This window comes from Pocillopora verrucosa, chromosome 7, assembly GCF_036669915.1.
Source record: "Pocillopora verrucosa isolate sample1 chromosome 7, ASM3666991v2, whole genome shotgun sequence".
In the NCBI taxonomy this organism is placed as follows: domain Eukaryota; kingdom Metazoa; phylum Cnidaria; class Anthozoa; order Scleractinia; family Pocilloporidae; genus Pocillopora; species Pocillopora verrucosa.
This window is the reverse complement of record NC_089318.1, coordinates 25,020,372-25,044,536: the sequence shown is the minus strand read 5'-3', so window position 1 is coordinate 25,044,536 and position 24,165 is coordinate 25,020,372. Positions and strand designations below refer to the sequence as shown.

The following is a 24,165-nucleotide window of genomic DNA, read 5'->3' as shown; positions in this document are numbered from 1 at the left end:
TCCCTGAATTGATTAAATTTTTTAATATGTAGGATTGAGTACAAGAGTGTCACTGAAAACAGTGACAGTGCATAAGGGGCAACAATGTAACTTTATCATCTTACTTTAGTGGCTAGTAGAGTTCAGTAAAGTGTTTGAATTTACTTTGAAGTGTGAGATTGTTGACAAATTTTCTTCTGGTTTTTATTTTGGGCCGGATTGAAGATGTTGGTATCTATCAATCTAGTTATATGTAGTTTCTTTAGTCTTTGTGATAGAATTAGGAAAGGGGAGCAGACTTGGAGTCCACTTTTGCTATATGCTGTTACAGTACAAGTCGCAAGTAATAGTTTTTTTTAATAACATGTAAAGAGGTGTGGAAAAACAACATTTTACTGTAATTGTATATTCATGCATGGTGTGTGATGCCTAATCCTTTAACCCCATAGAGAGACCAGCATCTAATTTCTCCTTACATTATCATCCTAGAATCAAACATTAAGATCATGAGAATTTAGGCTAAAAAATATTTTGATTGTTGATCAAAATTTCACTGTCAGTACCACAGGAAATGTATAGAATATAGATGGAGAATATGCATACTGATACTAGTGCAGAAAGGGTTAATGGGGGCATGCTTGTTTTATATCTGACTCATTAATCTTATCACAGTCCCATTGAAAATACGACTAGTCTTGATAGTAGTTTCTGTTCATTGTCTGTGGTTAGAAGGATTTCTTTAGTGTCCACATTCCAAATTTAATAATCTTTATAATATATAGGTATAGATGTTGTGTCAAGAAAACTGAGCAACCTTGAACTTTCTTGTGAAATGGAGGAATTTAAGAAAACAAATTATCACTTTTAATGAATAATCAATTTATATAGTATTTTGTACTTTGAATTAGTAAAACTTTTTTCCTGTTCATGTTACTTGTGGATAAGTTTTTTGAGTTCTTCCCTTCTGTTCATTCAGACCTCATTTCTTGTTTGAGAACTGGTTTGTTTAACTGTATACTTCACACATTATTCAGAGCTACTTAAAATTATTAAGAAATTAAGGAAGCCTGAATCGCATGTGCAATGAAGTGTCAAATTTATATGTTAATGCCAATAGCTTTTTGCAAAAGGTTTACCCTTTAAACTCTGGCAAAACATCTCCATGAACTCTAACTGAAGAAACGCTGGTGCATCATTTCCATTGATTTGTCACCTGTGATATCCACCAACTTGTTTGCTGCAGAAGATGCATAATTCTTGTTAGTTTGATACCTAAAATGTGGCCTTTCAGCATCAAGTGCTGCCAGGATCACTTGGGCAATCTCATCTGGAGTTTGAACCATGGTAGAGAAAGCACCTCGCATCTTTTTAATGCAGTTATCGAGAAGTTGTTTTGTTTCATCATCTACTTCCTCAGGGTGAGTGTCACTTTCAGTCATTTGAGCATTGGCTACAAAAGATGTCGATACTGGCCCTGGTTCAATCAAAGAACATCTGTCGGTATAAAGAGCAAACATTACGAAAATTAACTTGATTACTTTGAGCGCTGAATAGTTACGGTAAGTCTGGGGTAGGGATGTTTTTTGCCAAAATCTCTTGATCTCTATCTCAAATGTTCTCATCTCTCTTGGGTAATTTTAAGTCTGAATAATGTATTCTAATAATGATAATGAAAAAGTACATCCTTCTGATTGGCTGAAAACGAGTGCATTCTCATGTTACACAAGTGCAAATTACAAATAATGCATGCATGCTTTCAATATTTTGTTTGTCTTGACTTTCTGTGATGTTTTTCATGTAAATTATCATCAAGTAATAAAATGATCTCTCTTGCAAATTAGTATGATGAGCACTTGTAAATATTTCAAAGACTACATATTGCACTTGCTCTACAGGCTTTTGCAATTTTGCTGTCTTTGAAAAATTCACTGGTGCCTATAAATTTCAATTGTGTAAAAAAGAGATTCAAGATCCATACTTCAAGTTACAAATTCTTGTTTTTTCATAAAGGGGAAAAAATCAGCCTGTAACTTTAAGTATGGATCATAAACTTTTAAAGTTTATATTGACAGAAGAGCAATTTATTTGCCAGCTTTCAAAACCATTGGGCCATATTACATGTTCAGTGCCCTTCAGTCACGAGCACCCAGCCAAGGCAATGCTTGCCAAAATTCCAGGTTTCTGATCCGTTTTAGCATGAAGGGCAGGAGTCGGGAGGGAGGGGGCCATAAAAGTATGGGAGGCAGGAGAATGTGGTGTGGGAGGTGGGAGGCTGTGACCCCCCTGTTCCCCCATAAGTAAGTTCTCCTTGGCTAGAGCACTTTTCAAGGAATTCTTGATCATTGTTTACTTGAATTCAGAAAGATGACTGGAGGGTGGATGATTTTTGGGATCACATGGGGAACAGAGAGGGAGGGAGTCAGTCGTCGCCAACATAGTTTGAAGGTGGATCTGTAGAAAACTGACTGCAAGTTAACTGCTGATGAGAGGGGGGGGGGAAATCATAAGAATATCACAAAGCCCTATGAGGGGATCAGGTAAATTTTGTTGTGACACAACCTAAATCTTTTTATATTATCTTACTGTTGTAGTCTATACTAAAGCAACTATTTATCTTAGTGTCAGTGACTAATGTTTACCTCACTTATTTGCGGCAATGAAAATAGCTACCACAAGCCACTTCCACTTCGTTGAAGAATTGTTTACCAAACACTATTTTTTTAAGTGCACTGACACTTGCCTACCTCACATTAAAGGTCTTGAGCAATGGAGCCAATGATTCACACAGACCTTCAACAGCGAACTTTGAGGCACAATAAACGCCATTGAAGGGTACTCCATTGATACCTCCCATACTCGATACACAAATGATGTGACCCTCCTTGTTGGATTTCATACATGGAAGTGCAGCTCTAGTAAGACGCAACACTCCAAAAAAATTGGTCTCGAATATGCTCCTTACCGAATCCATGCTTTGTACCTCCAGTGGACCAAAATAGCCAACTCCTGCATTGTTTACTGCAAGGATATAAAAGTAAATTCATTCGGTAATGGGTGTAAAAAATCCATTTACGAAAAAAGAGGCTAGAGTTCAAACTCTTTAGAGTATATGTGGAGGTGCGCGAGAGCGCTGGTGTCTTCGAGAGAGATGAAAATAACTACAAGATTTTCACTCAAAACATTTTTTAATAATGATGGGGATCGATTGAATACGACTAAATCACCTAATTGAAACAGTCAGACCATTCTATAGAGCAGCAAGGTTGTGCCCGCGAGTGGCCCTCGCTGGGAAGTTAGCTGTGCTTCTGTTACGTTTCGGAATTTTACGTCGTAAACGACAAAGACTACGACTTTGTCGCTAGTGCTCAACTCGGGCTAGTGATAACCAATCACGTTCGAGAATTTTGTTATAGTTTTGATTAAACGAAAGAATGTTTTGTGGAAAGAGGGGGATAATGAAAGGGGGGGTCCTGCGCAGGTCTCACGCACATCAAAGTAGAAATAACACATCGTGAAAAAACGGATAGACAACTTTAACGTTCACGAATCGCGAAAAGCGAAAAAATCAGATTTCATAGGATTTTAATTTCTTATTTTTACTGGTCAAGAAAAGCAAATACACTTAATCCCGTATCATGCAATAACCCCTTCCCCCCCTCCCTCTTCAAAGTTGTTGGTCAAAAGTGTAACTGAAGCCGTTTTGCATAACAATCGCATATTTGCATATTTAAGGTCTACATGGGGTACTGGGCTTTTAAATTTTTTTTTTTAAATTTTGGCCATTTCACAGCTAACGGTAATATAATTCCATTTTTCTCACCAGAAATTTTATTTACGGTTAATTTTTTTGCGGCTACTGGTTAAAATTTGTCAACTTTTTACGCCTAACGGCTAAATTATTTGGCTGTTTAACGGCTATCGGTTGACCCCGTTGAGACTCATATATTTTCATACAGACATATAGTAATTGCATGAAGAATTTAAAGAAAACTTACTAACGACATCAATTCGCTGATGTGCAGATACCAGCTCTTGGACAATCGCGTCAACGGAATCATCCGAACACACATCCATGGCCCTAATGAAGAGTGTGTCTCCAAGGATATGTTTTCCCCGTTCCTCCAGCTCTTTCTTTTTCTCAAGATTTCGCATCGTTGCATAAACTTTGAAACGCTTACATTGATCACTGGCTAGCAAAATAGCTGTAGACAATCCTATTCCCGAGGAACAACCGCTAATTAGTACTATTTTTTCAGCCATATCTTTTATTACTTTGGAACGACTATCGATTATCAAACTGTTTCGTTGCGTGACTGAAACTCAGACCTTCAACCGCCACTAAAAGCCGTCGTTTGTGAGATTGGGTATGAATCAGACTAGCACCCCCTCCCCCGCCTGACTGCTCCAACTTGTGAGCAAAGGGGTCCCTTCTTGTGCGCCTCTGCTCAAACTTATGATAATCTCGTGACTTGTACCCAGACCACCTGAGTATCGTCTGCGGGTCATTTCCTATATTCTCCTCCATGCTACAGTCGGCAAAATGAATATGGTTCCACTCGTTTTGCTAATTTTCCTTCACTGCTCTCATGGGCAGGCTCCTCAGCCTGAACAGATTCATATTTCAGCCACAGGTAGGCGAAGTGAAATCTTCTTAGTGTTTAAATTAAGCTAGAAGGGGCGCTTGTGTATGTTCTTGACTTTGGTTAGTATTCGACCTTTGGGAATTATGTAACTGATATAAACGAAAGTTTGTTTGCGAGAGCAATATTTGCACATTTGTGGAAAATATACTCTGCCTTTTGGTCAACAGAGCAAATTCGTTTTGGATAGTATGGGGTTTTACGGAAACCATTTTCTCGGCTCTCCCTAAAGCTGTTTGTTGAGTTGTCTTAGCTTGACGCCATCTTGTAACTTCCTTATTTCGTTACTTACCCGTTTCGTTTCGGCTGGGATTTAAGGCCATAGGAGTTTATGAAAACCTGAATAAAGCGTCCTGTATTCAGCATTTGTATAATTACCGAACGCTGATCCTGTTAATACTCAAACCATTGCCTATCAATAATATATTTTTTCCTGATACTGCATAGTGCGTCAAAAAGGCGTACTGTAACATGCGAGACGAAACGAAACGAAACGAAATGAAAATATGTTACTTTCGAAATGGAAATGTGCTAATGATTTGCAAATAGAAATCTGTAATCTGCGATTTCTATTTTGATCTGGCGTTAGATCAAGATAACAGCCTCCACTGATAAGTTTGAGTATTCGCATTTCCTGTTTGCTGTATAATATATGCATATTACTGGAGAATTTACATAAACGGTTAATCACTTCTGGGAGTTAAAGGGTTACCTTTTGTCTCCACTCCAATGCTATACTGTACTGCTTCTGCTTTGAGCTTCAACTTGTTTATACTTGTAAACAGGTTAACTCTTATTTATAGCAATATGGTCATACAAGCTGCCGTGTTGGTGTGTTTTGCTTTGATCACCTTGCTGCTTTAAACTAAATTTATCATTGAATCTAAAGATGGCTGACCGTGAAGAATCTCTTATGTACACGGCAAATATTGCATAAATCTATATACTTAAGCACAAAACAGTGAATATTTTTATTTATCACCTTACTTTATGACCAATACTCAGAAAGTAACTGGTGACTTTGAGCCGTTTTCCATAGGAAGGACTTTAAATGTTTAAAATAATCAACTCATTTTTGTTGTACTTGTTGTGGTTAGTGAAATACTAAAGACTCAAAAGGTTGGTCCATTCAAGGGTAGTCCTTTTGGGTTGTCCATCCAGGTAGACCATCAACTAGGCACAAACCCTGAATCATGCTAAGTTATTGTGAGTTATAAAAGATGAAACTTCAAATTGTAACCACAGGTTATAGTGAATTTTTATTTTACTCTCAGGGGACCCTACAGAGATGATGATCACATGGACAACAATGGCTGCCACAAACTACACTATTGTGGAATACAACAAAGCCGGTTTTCCTCTTACATTGCGGGAATCTGGTAGCAACACAAAATTCACTGACCCACAGTCAGGAAAAGTAATAAGGTACATACACAGGGTGAAGCTGACTGGACTGGTTCCTGGTCAGAGATATGGTAGGTGACCTCAGTTGTTTTTAAAAAAAGCTTTGTTGCTTTTAAGCTTGATTTCCAGTTGTATCACGACAAAGAGGAAATTGTAAATATGCCTTGTCTCATCAGGCTCTCTAACAAAGTTTGTAGTTTAGGAAGAAGAAAGATTTTATAGAAAACTGAATTTTGCAAGAAATTTCTATGCACTCCAGATGTATACCCATGCTTATAGTGCCAGTTTGTGGGTCAATTACACTAAATATTGATTTCATATTGAAGTTGCTGTTGCATTTATTTTCCATTTACCATAATGTTAAGGAAATGCAAAATAGCTGTCAGTGCAGAGTGTTTCTGAGCAGGTGCTTCTCTACGGTTGTTAACAAATCCCTTAGTGTTAGATTTTCCCACTGACACAGGTCAACAGTTTTTATAATCCCCTGGTCAATTAATTTGCAGAATATCATTGTGGAGGATATGATGGTTGGAGTTCACTTTTTGCTTTCAATGCTATGAAGTCTGGTGAGGACTGGAGTCCAAGGATTGCCTTTTATGGAGATATGGGAACTGTAAATGCTAAATCTATCAGCTATTTGCAGGAAGATGCTCAAAATGGAAGATATGATGCCATCCTTCATGTGGGTGAGTCATAAATGACTATCATGCCTTTCACAACCAAGATCTTTGTATTTACTCTCATTGGAAAGGTCAGGTCAATAAGTTTGAAGGTAGAAGTAAAGGAAGAACTAGGAGGCAGCCAAGATATTGTGGATGTCATTTTGTTTCATAAGATTATATGCAGGAATGGGAATTATTAACTTCTAATGTGCTTGGCATTCCACAAGTTTGAATGAACCTTTGTGAAAAATCTGAATCTATAGAATCAATTTGCACTTGTTAACTTGTTACTGGTAAATTTAATTGTAGGATTATAATTTTATAAATGAAAATTATCTGATTGTTTACTTGCGTTTACGGTAAAACAAGGTGAAATTTTAAGAGCTCATATTTTCAATTATGTTCTTTCCCAGGTGACTTTGCTTATGATCTGTTTGAGGTTAGTCTGTATTCGGTCTACAATGATTCCATCAGCAGTTATGTTTCTAATCTGTTAGCTTTTTGGTGTAGAATAACTAATATCAATATTCTCCAATACTGCCTTTGGATAATTACTTTGATTTGAAGTACAGTGCTAACAAAAAAGGGGCAAATTTATGAGTATGCTATGGTTAACCCTTTTACTCCCACAAGTGACCAAGACAGAATTTCTCCTTACAATATCAATACAATATCAAGCAGGCAGGTGATGAGAATGGAGAAGAATATCAATCATGGGATTATTAGTTGATCCAATACCAAATTCTCTGAACTAACATCATAAGAATTGTTTGGCAGATAGTAAGGAGAATTACTAATTAGATCTTGGGAGTGAAAGGGTTAAGATAATAAAAATGATAACAATCTTTTTTAATGAAGGTAGCACATGATATGACAAGTTAATAATCAACAAAAAAGAAACAAATTTAAAATGCCATGTAAATAATAAAATTTTCTACACATATTTATGACTGCAAAGTTATTTTGCAATGGATGCAAAACAAACCTAGCTTAGGGAGTTTGTTTTCCCAATTTGGCTTATAAATGAGCTCAGTGAGAAGCATGAAGACCTTTATTTCATGAGGAAGACTGTTCCAAATTTAGAAAGTGTAAGTGGGTCGGAAGAAAGAGAGGCATTATATTGTAAAGCAAATGTCTCCAAGGTAAATTTAAAGTACGAGATGTAAAGTAAGGTACATTTTGACCTTAGTTGTGGAATAAATTAAGCTTAGTGCATGTGCAACATGTTTTACTGTAGCTGTGACACAAATTGAATTAAAACTAATCTTCTGCATGGATTCAAACATCAGCAAGTTCTGTTTTCGCAGTTTGATGCTCCTAACCAACCAAGTTGTAAGGAGCTTTAGTTATCAAGTTGGACCATGTCGGACATAAGTCTTGCATATTGTTAGGATCAGCAGTGTCAATTTAAACTTCCCAAGCGAGGGCCTTTTGTGTTCTTTCTCTAGATCCTCTCTAATTTAATAACTCCTTTTTTCCTTGGCTTCTTTGCCAACAGGATGAAGGACGAAATGGAGATGACTTTATGAATGAAATTCAGACAATTGCTGCCTATGTTCCCTACATGACATGTCCAGGAAATCATGAACGTTACTAGTAAGTTTTTCTTTTGTGTTTCCACAAAGTGTGTTAGTACATTGCAGCTTCAAAAGGTCAATAGAAGGAAATTAACTCAACAATCTTTAGTGTATATATGCTAGCACTGAAAAATCTGATATCTGAGTTCTAGTGCAAGCCCAAAACTTAGATATATTCTGATCTTATTCCACAGCAACTTTTCCCACTACAAAAACAGGTTCTCAATGCCAGGAAATACCCAAGGGGTTTTTTACAGGTATTAGTTATACATGTAGCAAAATTAACACAAATCGTTTCAATCCCAGGAGTGATCAATAAGTTAGTTCTCGTTACAGCACTAAAAGATTTATGGAAGAATGGTGACATGTTAAAGAAAAATTAAATATCAACTAGAGTGTTTTGTTTTAAATTGAGATAAATTTCTAAGAGCCAGATCAACAACAATGTATAGAAGACAGAGTGGAGGATGATATCTGGATGTATGGGGTGTAGGGATTATTATTAGTTGATCCAATACCAAAGTCACTGAAAATAATTTGAATTAGTGCCTGGAAAGTTTGGTTTATTTTCTGGTTCACCATAGTGTGTTCATTAACAAGGAACACATTAATTTTTGATCCTTCAAAAGATTATGCTATTTGATGTAGTCTTATATACTAGGATCTGAGCCTAAGTCTAGCCTGTTCTAGGAACATGTTAAGGGCTGAAGATTTGACATTCTTATGGCACTCAGCTACAGCAGCAGTTCTTGAAAGAACCAGAAAGATAACTTTTCTGCAATTTAACTATTGAGCTAAAATTATGTATACTCTGTCTAAGCTTTTTCAGTAGCAGTAAAACCCAAATTCACCAAGGATCATTTTTTGGCATGCATTAATAAACTAAATTGCCTCAGTATTTACATAAGCCTGTTTCTCTTGTGTTTGACCCAAACTGTCATTCGTTTTTGTCTATTTTTGTCACATAGTTGGAACATTGGTCCTGCACATATTATCAGTTACTCTACAGAAGTCTACTTCTGGTTGGAGTTTGGAATTGAGCAGATTGTTCAGCAGTATGAGTGGTTGATCAGAGACCTTCAGGTAAATAAGTTTTAATGAAAAAAGCAAATTAATTTTGAAACAAACTTCACATTGTGCTGCAGTCGTAGGCAAGTGAGACACCTCCTAGATTTAATCATTAAATCAGTTGATTTAAGTATGATTCATTATTCCAATGGATGTTTCACAGGAGGCAACACTTCCAGAAAACCGCAGTAAACGTCCCTGGATCATCACCATGGCTCACAAACCAATGTACTGCAGTAATGATGATAGTGATGACTGTACTAAAGCCAACAGCATAGTAAGATAGCTTTATTTCTTTATTTCCTGTCCTCTTTTTGTCCTTGGGATGAGAGTAAGGGGGGAAAACCCAGTCACCCTAAGTGCTTGGAGAATTACAAAGGGCAGGCTCTTTGAAATATAGCCTGTAGGAAAGTGCTATTCTTACATTTACAGAATAAAGGTGGCAAGGTTAAGGTGGGCACAAAAGGTGAATAACATGTGGTAGGAGGAGCATGGAAAAATGAGGATATTACTCACACTGTTGATCTTGGCCGTAGGTGATCTAAGCAAGAACAATAATTGGGTGCAAACAGGAGTCATTGTTTTTTGTGTTCTAACGGTTATGATGTCTTGCTCCTATGCATGCATGGATTTCATGTTCTGATAAATAAGACTGCAGATTTTCTGTGATTTGGGAGTTGCCTAGTTTTATTCGAGTAGTGCTGCTAATGCTCAGCTACAAAAGGAAATCATATCACCTAAGTATGGATAAAAATATTCATCAGAAAAGGCTCAATAGGTTTACAATGTATTTGCTTTTGTGCATAACATGAAAATCACTTTCAGTTTAATTGTGATGCAGCATATTTATTCTCTAAGTTTGTGCTGAATGTGATGCTTTTGTAGATTCGCACTGGAATAACCTCTAAGCATTTGTGGCCTTTGGAAGAATTGTTTTACAAATATGGTATGAAGATTTTGATTTTATTCTGTATTTGATGGTATTTGTACCATGTTGAGTACTTTGCAAGCAATTTCAGCTGCCAAACTTAAATGTCTTATAGGGATTTAGGTACTAGTATATGAAAAGTGTCAAGATTTACTGGATGTTATAATTTGAGTAAGATTTCCCTACAGCCCATACTTAATTATACATACAGCGCTTGGATCAAGAAAACAAAGGCAAGAGCGATAGGTTGCCTTTAATCCCCACCCTTGATACCCTAAGAAGGTAAGGCTGAAGATCTGTTACGGTAGCTCGATGATTTTAAAGGAGGTGGAGCTGCGAGAAAGAGCAACGAAATTTCTCTGGCGGATCTTAAACGTAGTTCACGGGTCACAGGTGGCAGGTCGCACGTCACGGGTCACTGGCTACTGTTAGATGTCAACGATGTTAAGCAAGACCTTTTACCCACAACCTGTTAGCCCTGACCTGCCACCCGTGACCCTTGACCTGCGTTCATGGCCAACTTAACTTTCTCCCACAATTTTCTTTCCCAAGCCTTCCTTTTAGGGGCCTTGCCACCCAACGCATTTAAAGTCACACACAACGCCTGCTACGCAGGTTACATTTTCATGTGATCCTCCAATTCTGGTTATGCTGCACTCATCGCCTTGGCTTTCTTTATACCGGATAATTTTCCCAGCTCAAAAAGGAGAATGTCAAATTTTGGAGTAAAAAGTAAATTGTTCAAATGGTTACGTGTTTGTCTCAGGTGCACTTCTCTCTTTTGAAGTTGAAAAGCCTCTGTCTTCCAAAATACAGACTACCCCCCCCCCCCACCCCTTCTCCCTTAAGTTATGCCCCCTCTCGCGCAAAACCCCGCCCAAATTATCATACTAAATCGTACAGCCTTTCAAAACGGAGATTACATTGAACGCATCAGTGGCTGACCGGCACTTCTGATCAGTTATATTTTACTGCTGGTATTTCAGGTGTAGACATGATGTTTGAAGCTCATGAGCACTCTTATGAACGACTGTGGCCTATTTATGACATGCAGGTAAGACTCCTCCTGACATTTCAGTTTCTCCTTAAATGAACTCCGCATATTAAAACACTTAAACACTAAATTCTTTGTCTGTCTCTTTTTAGGTTTGCAATGGGTCTTTGGAGGAGCCATACACCAATCCCTGTGCCCCCGTTCATATCGTCACTGGTTCAGCGGTATGTCAGCTATCAGTATTGATGCTTGCTAATGAATTCACAGACTATCATGTTGCATGAAATTTTGTGTGGGTTTTTATTTCTGCAGATTAGTAGTTTAATCGGCCTCAAAAGTAGCAAAATAGAGCAAATATGGTGTTTAAGTCAGTATGCCAACCAGACGTCAAATATACTGGCACATCGTAGTTCAACCCCAAAGATACAAAGGCAACCAGTCATTAATGCTGAACAAGCACATTGCATTGCTTCGGAGCGGTTTCTATCGGTACCTCTCGTGTTCTTTGTCGAGAGACACTTAACAGTTGGAAGGAGTCGCTTTCTAATAGGAACGAGACACTTTCAATGGAGACAAGACTTTGGAGTAGTTGCAAAACTCGTCGGGAGAAACGAAGCTCTTCTCGAGATAGTTCACGCGAGAAACGAGATCCTTCAGGGGCAGAGACGGGATCCTCTTTGGAGAGGGGGGGTGGGTGGGTCTTGAGAATCGAGATTGATCTTCTAATAAAAGAGACGCGATTTACTGCACACTGGTGACGTACATATGACTTAATATCTTTAGTGTATCGATACGGTTCATGACTTAGAAGTCGCAACAGATATCTAACTGTGCCTAAAAGCGCTCAAAATGTTTGTTTAGAAGGATGCTTTTATGTAACTTGGCGTATTTTTTTCCAGGGATGTTATTCGAAGCATGACCCCTTCAAGAAGGAGAAACCATACTGGACGGCTTTCCGCACTTTGAATTATGGTTTTTCGCAGATGACAATCTTCAATAAGACGCACATTGGCATACAGCAAGTTGACGTCGATCTGGTAGGTGCATGGAAAGAGGAAACTCAAGGGATTTCTTCTTTGGGATTTTTCTCATAGCGTAGGGGGATTCCCGCTACCTATATGGTACACTAGTCTCGAATTGTCCGTTACCGGTTACATTATGGTAATGAAGATAAGTTTTCTAAGGTCTTATGTTCTTACTTTGCCGATTGAAAATGATAAATAAATGTTGTAACATTTGTCACGAACGTGGGGCAAAGGGGTTCTGTGTTCTCCGGTGTGGAATCGAACCACAGCCAGTTCCTTTTTCAGGTCCAGTGTTCTACAAACTGAACTAGAGAAGAGATTTTCTCTTCTCTCCCCTTTGTACGAGGCATTTATCGAAATGTGTTTCTTGTTTCCTTGCCATTTTATCTTGGGATTATCGTAGTTGTTTTTGCTGAAGAGATGGGGATTTCTAATCTTGTGCATGACAGTAAAATAACTTTGGAATTACATTTTCTGTTTACTTTGATCAGGGAGGAGAGGTTGTTGACGAAATAATGCTGATAAAGGATGTTCATGGACCAGAGGCCTGGGTTAAGAAGGATGTGAAGAATTGAAAGCTGAGGAAAACGGCGATATTCACTACATCGCCTGTCGGAATCTTGCACCCTATCCAGGAATGATTAAATGTTGGTTTTTCTTATTTGTATGAATATGCCTGTATTGAAACACTCTTTAGAGAACCCTGGGTAATTTCTTAGCGTATCTTATCTCTATCCTCTCTTGATCACAATGAAAATTGCACACACGGACTCTGTTTTGAAAAAACCCGATGTTTAAGCTATTAGAATCTGTGAATAGGGGCGTTCAATGAGAAAGGATAGTTATAATTTATTTGTAGCAGCTGGTTATGGAAGAACCAGTTTAATTTATTATATGTTGTGGCAGTGTAATCTCGGTTAAGTGTCGGACTCGTACCATTGTGCTTATGAAGCAGACGAGGCCATAAGTTTTAGGACCACCTTAGACATAAATTGTGAATGTCATTTATTGTAGGGACTGCATTGTAAATCATGCAGCATGTTACCGTCAGCATCTAATGCTATGTGTGCTATGATTAGTAGGGTTTTTTTTCAACTTTCGAACAAATTTTGTAACTTTAGATTCTAGCGGTCAACTAACTTTGACCTGATAAAAATTTAATAAAAATAAAACAAAACAAAAAAAATTTATTTCAGTATCATAATGCACAGACAGAAAGCTGTAATTTACCTTATTCAGGTAGGTCTTAAAAGTACATCACTTAAAATGATTTTTAATTTTTTACATTAGCACAAATAAAACTGAAAGTTAATTTTGCGTGTGAAATATACACGAGCCTGTTGGACGAGTTGTGAAGTGTTCACATCTTGGTGACGCGAAACATCCATGTCAATAAATCGGTTAAAATTGTATGACATAACGAACGATATATGGTGAACAAGATTACGAGCAGTCCCTCCTTTTCAGCGAAGTCAGTGGCATACGTAGAAAAAAAAACGAATAAAAAAAATTGATAGTACTAAAGAAGTGAGGTGCACGAAAGGTAGCATCACTCCCAAAGTTCTAAGCAACGCGCCAACATCACTTTTTTGGCTGATTTTTTGACTGCCACAACATACTTTGCCAATAGGGATCGGAGGGAGTGGTGGTAGCTTAATGGTGAACATGTGCCTTTCTAGCGACCTGTTTTTATTTGAACTTGAACTCTGTATACAATGAGCTCCACTTATTTGGTGAATACCCAAAAATGAATTACCGAAAAGCATAAGAAAAACTTCCTTTGTTTTGTTTTTGTTTTTGTTTTTTTAAGAACACGGATAGTTTTTGATTCAATTCGATTACTACGGTGACCTTACTTTTACGTATTATTCAGCCAATGAAACATGCTTTTTGGAAATGTGAAGTCGAGAAAATCCGAGCTAACAGCTGATGTTTATCGCTCATTCGAATCGTCTTTCTATATTCGAGCTCTTCTAAAAGTGCAAAATAGTACTATGATTTAAAACAAATCAAAATAATATAAATAAAAATAATATAAAACCAGAGAATAAAAAAGAACTGTTTAATTAAATAGAAACGTTTTTTTGTCCATAACTCACATTTTCTCAAAAATAAAAAACCTGCAAATTATCGATCGCCAGCGAGAAGCGAGGTTAAGGCAACGTTTTGGAAAAACAAAGTCAGGTACAATGCACAAAATTGCCCATTCTTCCCTTTCACATGTCAGACACGACTTTTAATTATGGTTATTTCATGGGTATTATCCAGGCACCCGGTCCATGGTGGTGTTTTGTAATCCACACATTATCGATGATTTTTCCTCCCTGTTAAGAGAAAAAAGCACAAGGGAAAAAATTCAACCAAGAATGTTATTCTTTCGTTGTGGACACAGTTTATAAAGTTGGATCATCTAAAACCGATAATAAGGCAAAGGAAACACAACAAAATTGTGCTCCTCCTAACAACTAAGTTGCTAACGTGAATTGGTGATGTGGAGAATTGTTTGCAATGCACCCTAATCCTAGCTTGTCAGTGGCATTGCAGAACAGCAGTGAAGCGTATCATCAGCAATTTAAACGAGGAGTGGTAAGGGCAAGACAGCATATTATTTTAAGTAAGCCCATCTTGTATGCAACATAGCATGCACTTCGACCTTCGACCGTTGACCGCAACCAAAGAGTACGCCCACAGGCTCACCTTATCAACACTGACTTGCTCCATATACAGATGCGTTTTGTTGTGAATTTTCATTCTTGCGTAGCCGTAATCCAAGGCCCGATATGCTGTCCATGGACCATACTTTGGCTTAAAAGCATCGTGGTGTTCTTTGCATCCCTGCGGATGTAACTCGTTTGTAAATTTATTTGAATTTAGATTGTATGTTCATCGAGACTGTTAGTTACTTCTTGCCATATGTTTGGCTTCACTCCCGATTTTTAGGGTGATTTGACAATGCATAGTATTTTCTGTAAAATAGTCTTTTCGTATTCAAAGATAGAGCTCATCTTCAGACACGCAATCTCATTAACTTTCCCTCAAAGACCCTTTTCCCTCATTGGTTGAGGCGGTCATCAAGGCAGTGCGTTTGGTGTTACCACCATGCACCACGGCCCTAGTTTCCCGCCCTTCGCCAACGAAACGCAAGCCCGTGAGGATGAGGTGAGGCCTATACTCAATAATCATAGTGGTAATTCTCGTTATATGAACTATCTGCGTCTCTCAACACTGGGTCTTTAAATAAAACAGAGCGCCTAAAGATTTGGGAGCGTGGAAATAATATTGTTGCTCAGGGAATGAGAACACTGTTTTCATCTGTTAGAATACTTACTTTTATCAGATATAGAATTTGATAAAGAGGAGAACAATTAAAACGAACTTTCATTTTTCATTTTATGCTAAAATGCAAATTTAGCATGAATTCTTGCAAGTGCCATACCGCTGATCCTGTGATAATGTGAACGGGGGCGCATGGGTTGATGTACGCATTTTCGAAAGGACTCCGGCAAAGCTACAACGAAAAAATATTTATCGATTAAGAACGAGAGATGGATAGCAGAAAATAAAACAATACTAAGAGGTTGGCCATTTTATCATTTTATTTTCGAGGGTAAGTTACTAAAGAAACTGTGGTGCTGCGTCGGTGGGAGAGTATAACAAGATAATTTGGTAATATCAACTGAGTTGATATCGCAGATTGGCCACTGTGAACAGTTTAATAGCTGAAGTTTAGAGCGTTAGCGCTTCGTCAAAGCGATGGACGAAGGGCTAACGCTCGAAACGCCAGCTTTTAAACTCTTTACGGTGGGCAATTTACGTAATCAACTCATTTTATATAACTTAATTAAACCCTTTTTTATATTCGCTCAGGGTGGATGTGCAGCGGTAATACAATAAAAATTACCCAAGAATAACTTTGTTATGTGTCTGTTGAGTTCCGGATCACAGAAGATGCTCAAATAACGTGAAAAAAATCGGTGACTCTCTCGCCAGCGACTTGTTTGCCACTTTTCCTTGAACCACAATTCACGTCATCTGTGATCTTGAACTAAACAAACAAACAAACAAACGGCAAAATGGAAATTTACCTTTCGGTTGTAAACAGGATAAAGTCTTTCGTAAGAATGTTCATGAGCCCACACCATTAGATCAACACCTGAAGTTTAACGAGATAATAACATTTTTTATGTTTCCACATAACGAGAACGAATCAGGCGTCTTTTTCTATTGGTGAGAAAATAAAATTTACCCACCGTACTTATAGAAAAGATCCTCCAGTCCATATTTTGAATTTAGACCAGTGCGAACCTTGGAAAAATTACATCATATTAATAGTAATTCAGTGTTGATAGAAAAATATGATTTACCGTTTAAACAAGTTTTATGACATATTTTGTTTAAATTTGTGTTTCTGCCAGCTTTGCAATCGAAGACTGCAACTCCAAACAGTTGGAGTATGGTAGGAAAAGTTGCATACATGGAAGGCGAGAGGTTGCTCGAATTTCTTCCATATGTGCTCCAAAAGTGATCCTTTTGTGCAAGGTGGCAAAAACTTGCAACAACTGAACGCAATGAATGTTGTGTAGCTACACCAAATTATAAATGCTGCTAAATTGATAACACCGAGAGTAGAAATTTACACTACTAACAAAGTCTGGTCCAGGAATTCAGGTTAAAAAATAATGCATGCAAATTCACGTTATATTGCGAAAATTACAGGAAGCATATGAACAAATTAAACAAAAACTCCGAGTTAAGCGGGATAAGAGTACTTGCTAACATCTAAGAGTTCTCTTTCCGGTGTTACATCAGCTCTCTGAACTAAAAAAAAACTTACCTTGCTTTCGTTCTGAGTGCAGTCATCACCATCAGCATTTGAACAATACATAGGCCTGTGACCCATCGTAATAATCCACGGACGTTTGGCTCGATTACTTTTCTTTGTTGCTTCCTGTTAAATCAATTACAAACTTAAGGTTTTAAAACATGTGTCTGTCTCCGTTCTCATAAGAAGACGGGGTTTCAGTGTCGAATTAGAATGTGGTAGTTTCCTGGATGCTTATCAATTAATTATTATTATTACCATCATCATCATTATTATTATCATTATTTAGTATCATATTATCGCTAGGATAAAATATATTGGTATCATTATCATTAATATTTAGTATTATATCATCATGATTATTTATATTATCATTTTTTCTGAATTTGGTGGGAACGATCATAAACAGATTGATTCTTGGCAGTCGAAGACTAGTGGAAGGGAAGAATGCAAGTCATATTATGTGACGTACGACAAACATGTCGAAGATCCTTCACGTTTTAAAACACTCTAAAAAAAACAATTTTCACCTTGAGATCAGCCTCTAACCACTTGTACTGATTTGCGATCTGTTCAGATCCATACTCGCGGTAAAAGAAGTAGAATTCCGTGGAAATACTTATTATATGAGCTGGACCAATGTTCCAGCTACAAAAAAAAAGGAAAAAAATCACATATATAGACAAGCTGAGTAAAATTTGAACTCGACCCTTAACCGTACCTGTAAAACATGTCATCAGACGGCATGGAAAACCTGTTTTTGTAGTTTGAAAAATTGCTGAAAGAAAAGGACAAAGACACAGTAAGGAGGAATGAGTGTACAGATACATGTAAGAGTCTTTCACAATTTAATTCCGTTACTTGTTTTAATTTTGTAACGTAACCTTTGTCTTAAGGAGATGCGTCAAATTATAGTCTTTGAGTTTATTAAACATCGCCAAAGTAGAAACATACCGAACCAAGAGATTATAATTCTTGATCACACCAAGAGATTATAAAATCTCTTGATCAAACAAGGTCAAAAGTGGTCAAAGATGGAAAAGAAAAGCACAAATTGGAAACATCTGTCTTCAACTTCGTTCTCAGGGCTTTTTACTTTCCTCTCTCGCTCTAGGAACGAGATTGTTAACACGTACTTTCTCCTTACAATATCAATACATTATCCAGCTGGACTGGAGGCAGCTCGCACGCCACATGACTTACTAGGCAGTTTCATGGTTTCCGGGACACGTCATGTACGGAATTCGGGCTGCAATAGGTTGAATTTGATTCATGAATTTGTCACCAATCCGTGCATTGTCCTAGAAATAAAGTCAATGTCATTCAAATAATTAACCAGAAAATCAGACTCAGACCAGAAACTAATAGAAGTACAAAAAGTGAAAACAGACTAGGTGTTCTGCTAATTTTGATTAGCCTTGGGAGTTCTTGCATTTCTTTTTGTGGGTGGTGCATACGTGTATCGTCTGATGAATAGCCAATGAGAGAGCCGGAATAAAAGACCACGTGATCTGATTTTTGTGACTGAATCAATCAGCCGTCTTGAGTTTCAGTCCTGACATCTGATTGGCCAGACACCGGCTGTTCTCTTTTTTCTTGTGTTTTCATTAGCCAACGAGTCGCAGAGCCATTACTATAGCCTGTAAATATCAATCTCTGGGGTTGATCATATCTTTCGCAGATCCTATTTACAAAGTCATCATTTTCACTCTACGTCTTTTGCAGTATTCACATTTAGATACTTACCGAGTCCATGTTATAAGCAAAATCACCTATGTTGAAGAACAACAACAGTATACGAATACTAAGTAATTCCTCCTGATAAAAAATACCTGTATTAATCCATTGTGTGTTATGGCTTGTGTAATTGGTCAAGAGGGATGTGTAACTAAACGAGGTATAAGGTTTTATTCTCGGTGCAAGAGAAACCATGCAAAATATTTACGCATCATTTTCCTGCGTTTTTCCCTCTCGTTTAGTGGGACAGCCTGTGATCAACATTTCGTCCATTCTCATTCTCTCCTACGCTTCTAAAAATTTATTATCTGAGGTTTTATCTCGGATCTTATTGTTGTGACAACATACTCCGAGAGATTTTCTTGTTTAAGGATAATTCTTAGCTCATGACAGTGATAACGACGATAATGACGATGATGAAGTTTATGACTAATCAAGTTTAGTTTTGATTTGTGAAAATACATTAAATCACTCTTTTTACTCGTTTAAAATTACACTCGAATAACCCAATGGCGCAAAAAGTATAAAAATATGCTCACCAACATGCAATATAACATCAAAGTTTCCATTTAAAGCTTCGGATGTAAGCAATGAAAGTGACTGTCCGTCTGTTCCCATATCTCCGTACAAAGCTATGCGCGGGCTCCAATCCTCCCCACTCCTGAGAGTCTTGAAGGTGTACACCTCACTCCAGAGGTCGTCCCCTCCACAGCGGTAATCTAGAATAAAATTAATCATCCAGCCCATGTAAGAAAATTGTGTCTCGGCAGCTAATAGTTAATGATGACCTTGAGAGAGTAAAAAAATGGTCTTGTGGAGTCTTGCTAGCTCCCAGAACCTCCAAACAAATTGTTTGAAAGGGTAGGGCAATATCAGCATATGACTGGACAGTAACCGAATTTTAAGAAATAATCTATGACTGGCCGTATATATTTCTCATTCTCCAAAAACAGGGCTTCCTTGAAATGCCGAGGCAATAACGTCGTACTTCGAAGGTTTGTCTGACGTTCGATCGTTATCCTGCATCCATTCAAACAATCATCATGAAATTCCAAAACGCAATTCATCTAATATTAAGAGATAAAAAAACTGTATTCAAATCGTTTGTTATCATCACAAGTGGAATTTTCTTTTTCAACGTTTCAAATAACCTAAAAAATTGTATGAGAGAAAAGCCCAGGAAATGAAAGGCTTATTTTAACGATTATGTACGTAGATTCTGATATTTGCTCAAATTTAGAAGTTCAATGCAAGTTCAAGTTCAATCTCCCCTTCCTTTCAGCATACGCAGCGATCGAACTCTAAAGAGAGGGGGAGGAGATGGGAGGGGTGGCTTGGAAGATCTGGTAACTACAAGAATATCAGAATGACTAATAAGCTTTCAAACATTTTCCAGTAAGGGTGGTTACTACCGCCTAATAGTCTCCTTTCGTGAATGTAAGATGAATAAATTTACCCACCATACGACTGATCTGGTTTAAGTCCGGTAAGTTTGGTCCTGTGTATGTACAGCACTCGATGCAACCATCCGCCATCTTTGAATTTCGTCATGATGCCTGCAGCGTTAAATCTGAGTGGCTCACCGTGAACATTGTACTCAACGGTGGGGTTTACTGTGGGACTGAATGTCACCCACGTGACCATCATTTCAGTTGGGTCACCTGCGCAATATAAATTCCAATGATGAAAACTAGGTCATTATCATTCGAACGGTCTTCGACACCTCACATAAATTGAATGTTAAGCTAATTAAAATCAGGTCAGCACTGAGCTTAATTACTCCCTATAAGCGTCCTTTCAAAGAGTATAACAGGGGGAATATTTCTCATCGCCTAAGACTTTTATAGCCGGATTGCGACTCTACACAAGAAAAAGAGGTGCCTGCAATGTAAGGCCTGTTTATTTGTTTTTGCGCCATGCCTCCTTTAATAGAAACATCTGACTCGTAGAGTCTTGGGATCAAGAAACCAAAAATTGGCCTTTATTGGGTAAAAATAACTGACCAATCAGAGGCGCTATTTATACAAAAGCGGTGGTTCAAAACAGAAACAAACGACCGCGTTGCATCAAGGTTGTAAAAATGGGCCTTTAAGTAATTATGCCTCTTATCAATTTTTTTCCAAGTTTTTAAGCCCGGAAACAAACTCTGTTCGAGGTGTATTTCTATTTATTCGATTCCAATAATACTGTGAGTGTCAAATCTATAAATATATCTCGTAATTGTCATGTGTCATACTGATATTGGCAACCTCGCGAGACCTCTCCTCAGAAAGCACCAGTTAATTCCTAAAAGGCACACACGAAGAATATAAGTATAAACATGTTGTCACGACTGAGTATCAACGGAGCGGTGCCATTAGTTATCAGCGGGTTAAATTGGTGTGAGGAAAATGTCACCTGTCACTAATTTTGAGAGGAATTTTGTTTTCCAACCATAAGACAAAAATAGTTACAGATGCAAAGCTGAAAAAAAAATTTCGAAATGGTCATAGCAATATAAAAACAATCTATCGTTGCCGTTCAGTCTAGTGTACTGTTGGTATTAATGAAAGTATTGGATATCTAAATTAATGCAGAGACAGTGAACGTTTCATTTTCATTCAGTTTGTGCATCATTTTGTACAGTAACGTATGAAATATAAAGGATTGGTTTTAGTCAAATCTAGAAATTGCGTGCAGGATGAACGACAGGAAGGGTTAATTGTCGCGTCAGTCGAGATACCGCCGTTAACACCGCACGCTACCCATGCTCACGTCTCGGAAAAAAAGCAAATGATAAATTCATGAAAGCGTCACGCGTTGTGTGACTCGGTGCTGAGTTACGGGAGGAACCGTTGAGGATTTTAACACGTTAAATGGAGTTATATGGGGAACGAAATATGGTCGATTTACAATGATAAATATTTGAAATATGAACATTCTACGTAGAATCGATAGAACTTACTCACATATTGTGTGTTCGTGGCAGCTTCCTGCGATTTCTGTGCGGTCAATTTTCTCTTTAACACGAATAGTGCGAAGTGAGTAAACTAAGGCAAAGGTTCAAGATGAATAACCTAGGACTTTGGGGATTGATAGTTTCTTTTCAAATCACGGGCGAGAAGCTTTTATTAATACAGAACAAATTTTCAAGTGCGAACCTTAGATAAAGATTTAGGTATTATAGCTTTTGGCAAGTTTGACCAGTTCCAAGGGGAAACTAATAAGTCTACTGTTGTAAAGGAAATCTTCAAGCGGCTGGAAAAAAGGTTTCTGTGGTTTCCTTAATGGATTTGCATCGCGGTCAATTTCACCGCATCTCTTCCCCTTCGACAGTTTATACCAAACTCCGAAGAGTATTCAAATTTTGTCCGTTGTTTATCAGTTTTTGTTTCACCTCCCTGTCTGATTGGTTGATCGAGACAATATATCAAGGCGAGGTGTCTCCGTGGGAATGGGGTAAGTATTGTACATTAATCTACCGTACCACTCGGGGTGGAGAGAAAATTAGCCTCGTAGACTAGACACGGGCGCGGAAGAGACTTGGGTGGTCATCAAGAGCATAGCCAGAGAGAGGCGAACTTGGAAATGCAAGTGGAAAACGCTCGTTTTCAGCGAAATGCGCGGGAAGTTTTAGTATTGAGACATGTCCCAGGGTGCAATGATCTCAGATCGTAAACTATGGCTGAAAAAAATGCCGATCGGGACGATTTTTTCGATTTTCGATTGTCTTCGTCTTACAACAGGAATAACAGTGATAGCCAAACAAGCTTTGAACGGTAGAAATTGCAGGAAACTGCGACGGACACACTAGATGTGAGTAAATTTCATTGATTTTACATGTAGAATGTTCATATTTTAAAATATTTATCGTTGTAAATCGACCATATTTCGTTCCCCATACTATTCCTTATAACGTGTTAAAATTCTCAACAGTTCCTCTTGTAACTTATCAACGAATCACACAACACGTGACGCTTTTATGAATTAATCGTTTGCTTTTTCTCGAGACGTGAGCTTGGGCTACCTGTGTTGAAACCGTGTACCACGCTAGCACATTTAGTCTGAATCTGGGTCATTGAACATCGTTTTAGATCACATGGCACGTGGTGGGAAGACTAATAGTGAAAAATCAAGGGCCAAATAAACACAAATACTCGAACCATAGACGTGAAAAAAAGAATAACGTTGACTTACATCGCACAACTCTTATGAGAAAAATTAGAGGTATTTACCTGCTGCTTAATTTTTTAATTTTCCTGGTGCGATTACATTCCAAAAGTAGTTATACGAATTACGATTACTAAACATTAACAAAAGAAAAAATGTTCGAGCGTGACTCGCGTCACACTAACGAAACGTTCGAGCGCGACTCGCGTCACAACAGTGAGGCGCGCAATACCATTACAATATCAGCTGCTCGTAGAATCAGCCATAAAATTTTATCGTAACATTATGAAAAATAACTCCACATTTCCCTTCAATAGCAGGACATAATTTCAATTTTAGCCTAAATTCCAAAACTGACCTCCTAGCGTTTAGAGACATTTTCCACTATAATAAACGGAACTCGCATTGTTTTTGATATCAAAATATCGGATGAACACTTTTCAGTGGAGAAAGCGATCCATATTATGATAGATCGCAAGTTGGTTTATTTAAATCAGTTTTCTATAAATTTTTGTGGCTGGTAACATTGCAATCCTGAAGATGCGATATGCTGGACAAAATTTCGTCGAGCGGCCCCTTAATTATCAGAGGGAAGTAACTGAATTTTTTCCCAGTTCACTTTACAAGATGAATATTAGCTCTCTTTACCGTACCTGTACAAGCGAGGCTTATTTGCTCCGGTTGAAAAGGATTCAAGCCCAATTCTAGGAAATAAAACGCACCAAACAGAACCAATCCAGTGATGCACGTCAATAAGACCGCGAAGTAATCAAGGAAAGACATCGGTGACGCTGGTTTGAATTGACAGGCTGTCATGTCTCACATTTTTAAAAATCTTCACAAATCCAAGATAGTACTTTTTTCACGTAATTCTCTTCCCATCAGGTCATTTCGCTACTGAAACTGGCTCAGTATTGAGAACTCTTTGACCCTCATGAGTAACAACCATCCAATTCTCCTTACAATTTCAGCCTTTATTAACACATTAAGGTCACGAGAATAAGAGAACTGATCAGTTACTCTAGATGCTAGTGATTTTAAAGAAATTCTCCTTGCTAGCACCTTAGGGAATGTATTGAGATCGGTATAGAGAATATGCACACTGATGTAAGGGTGTAAAGGGTAAGACTGGAACAAGAATCACGTGGTACAGCAGAGTTCGCGCGTAATTTTTTAGTGT

General features: G+C 37.8%; 3 protein-coding genes across 3 annotated transcripts; 1 reads left to right on the top strand and 2 right to left on the bottom strand.

The window, feature by feature from the left end:
* Window positions 1–273: 273 nt before the first annotated feature.
* Window positions 274–4,278, bottom strand: LOC131788476 (retinol dehydrogenase 8-like). Its single transcript, XM_059105570.2, has 3 exons — window positions 3,975–4,278; window positions 2,724–2,997; window positions 274–1,473 (listed from the first exon to the last, which is right to left on the bottom strand). The coding sequence occupies exons 1-3, from the start codon at window positions 4,237–4,239 to the stop codon at window positions 1,149–1,151; spliced, it is 864 nt and encodes a 287-aa protein (XP_058961553.2). The 5' UTR covers window positions 4,240–4,278; the 3' UTR covers window positions 274–1,148.
* A 190-nt stretch (window positions 4,279–4,468) lies between these two features.
* On the top strand, window positions 4,469–13,589 carry LOC131788474 (acid phosphatase type 7). The gene is made up of 13 exons (XM_059105569.2): window positions 4,469–4,610; window positions 5,894–6,094; window positions 6,527–6,709; window positions 7,099–7,124; window positions 8,184–8,281; window positions 8,457–8,519; window positions 9,231–9,345; window positions 9,494–9,607; window positions 10,216–10,276; window positions 11,245–11,312; window positions 11,405–11,476; window positions 12,152–12,289; window positions 12,769–13,589. Exons 1-13 carry the CDS (start codon window positions 4,520–4,522, stop codon window positions 12,850–12,852), a joined length of 1,314 nt encoding a protein of 437 aa, XP_058961552.1. The 5' UTR covers window positions 4,469–4,519; the 3' UTR covers window positions 12,853–13,589.
* Window positions 13,590–14,334: 745 nt separating this feature from the next.
* On the bottom strand, window positions 14,335–23,834 carry LOC131788467 (acid phosphatase type 7). The gene is made up of 13 exons (XM_059105560.2): window positions 23,639–23,834; window positions 20,297–20,497; window positions 19,376–19,555; window positions 18,846–18,871; window positions 18,303–18,400; window positions 17,821–17,877; window positions 17,630–17,747; window positions 17,112–17,225; window positions 16,528–16,582; window positions 16,363–16,430; window positions 15,714–15,785; window positions 14,975–15,112; window positions 14,335–14,601 (listed from the first exon to the last, which is right to left on the bottom strand). The coding sequence occupies exons 1-13, from the start codon at window positions 23,799–23,801 to the stop codon at window positions 14,524–14,526; spliced, it is 1,368 nt and encodes a 455-aa protein (XP_058961543.2). The 5' UTR covers window positions 23,802–23,834; the 3' UTR covers window positions 14,335–14,523.
* Between the last annotated feature and the right edge of the window lie 331 nt (window positions 23,835–24,165).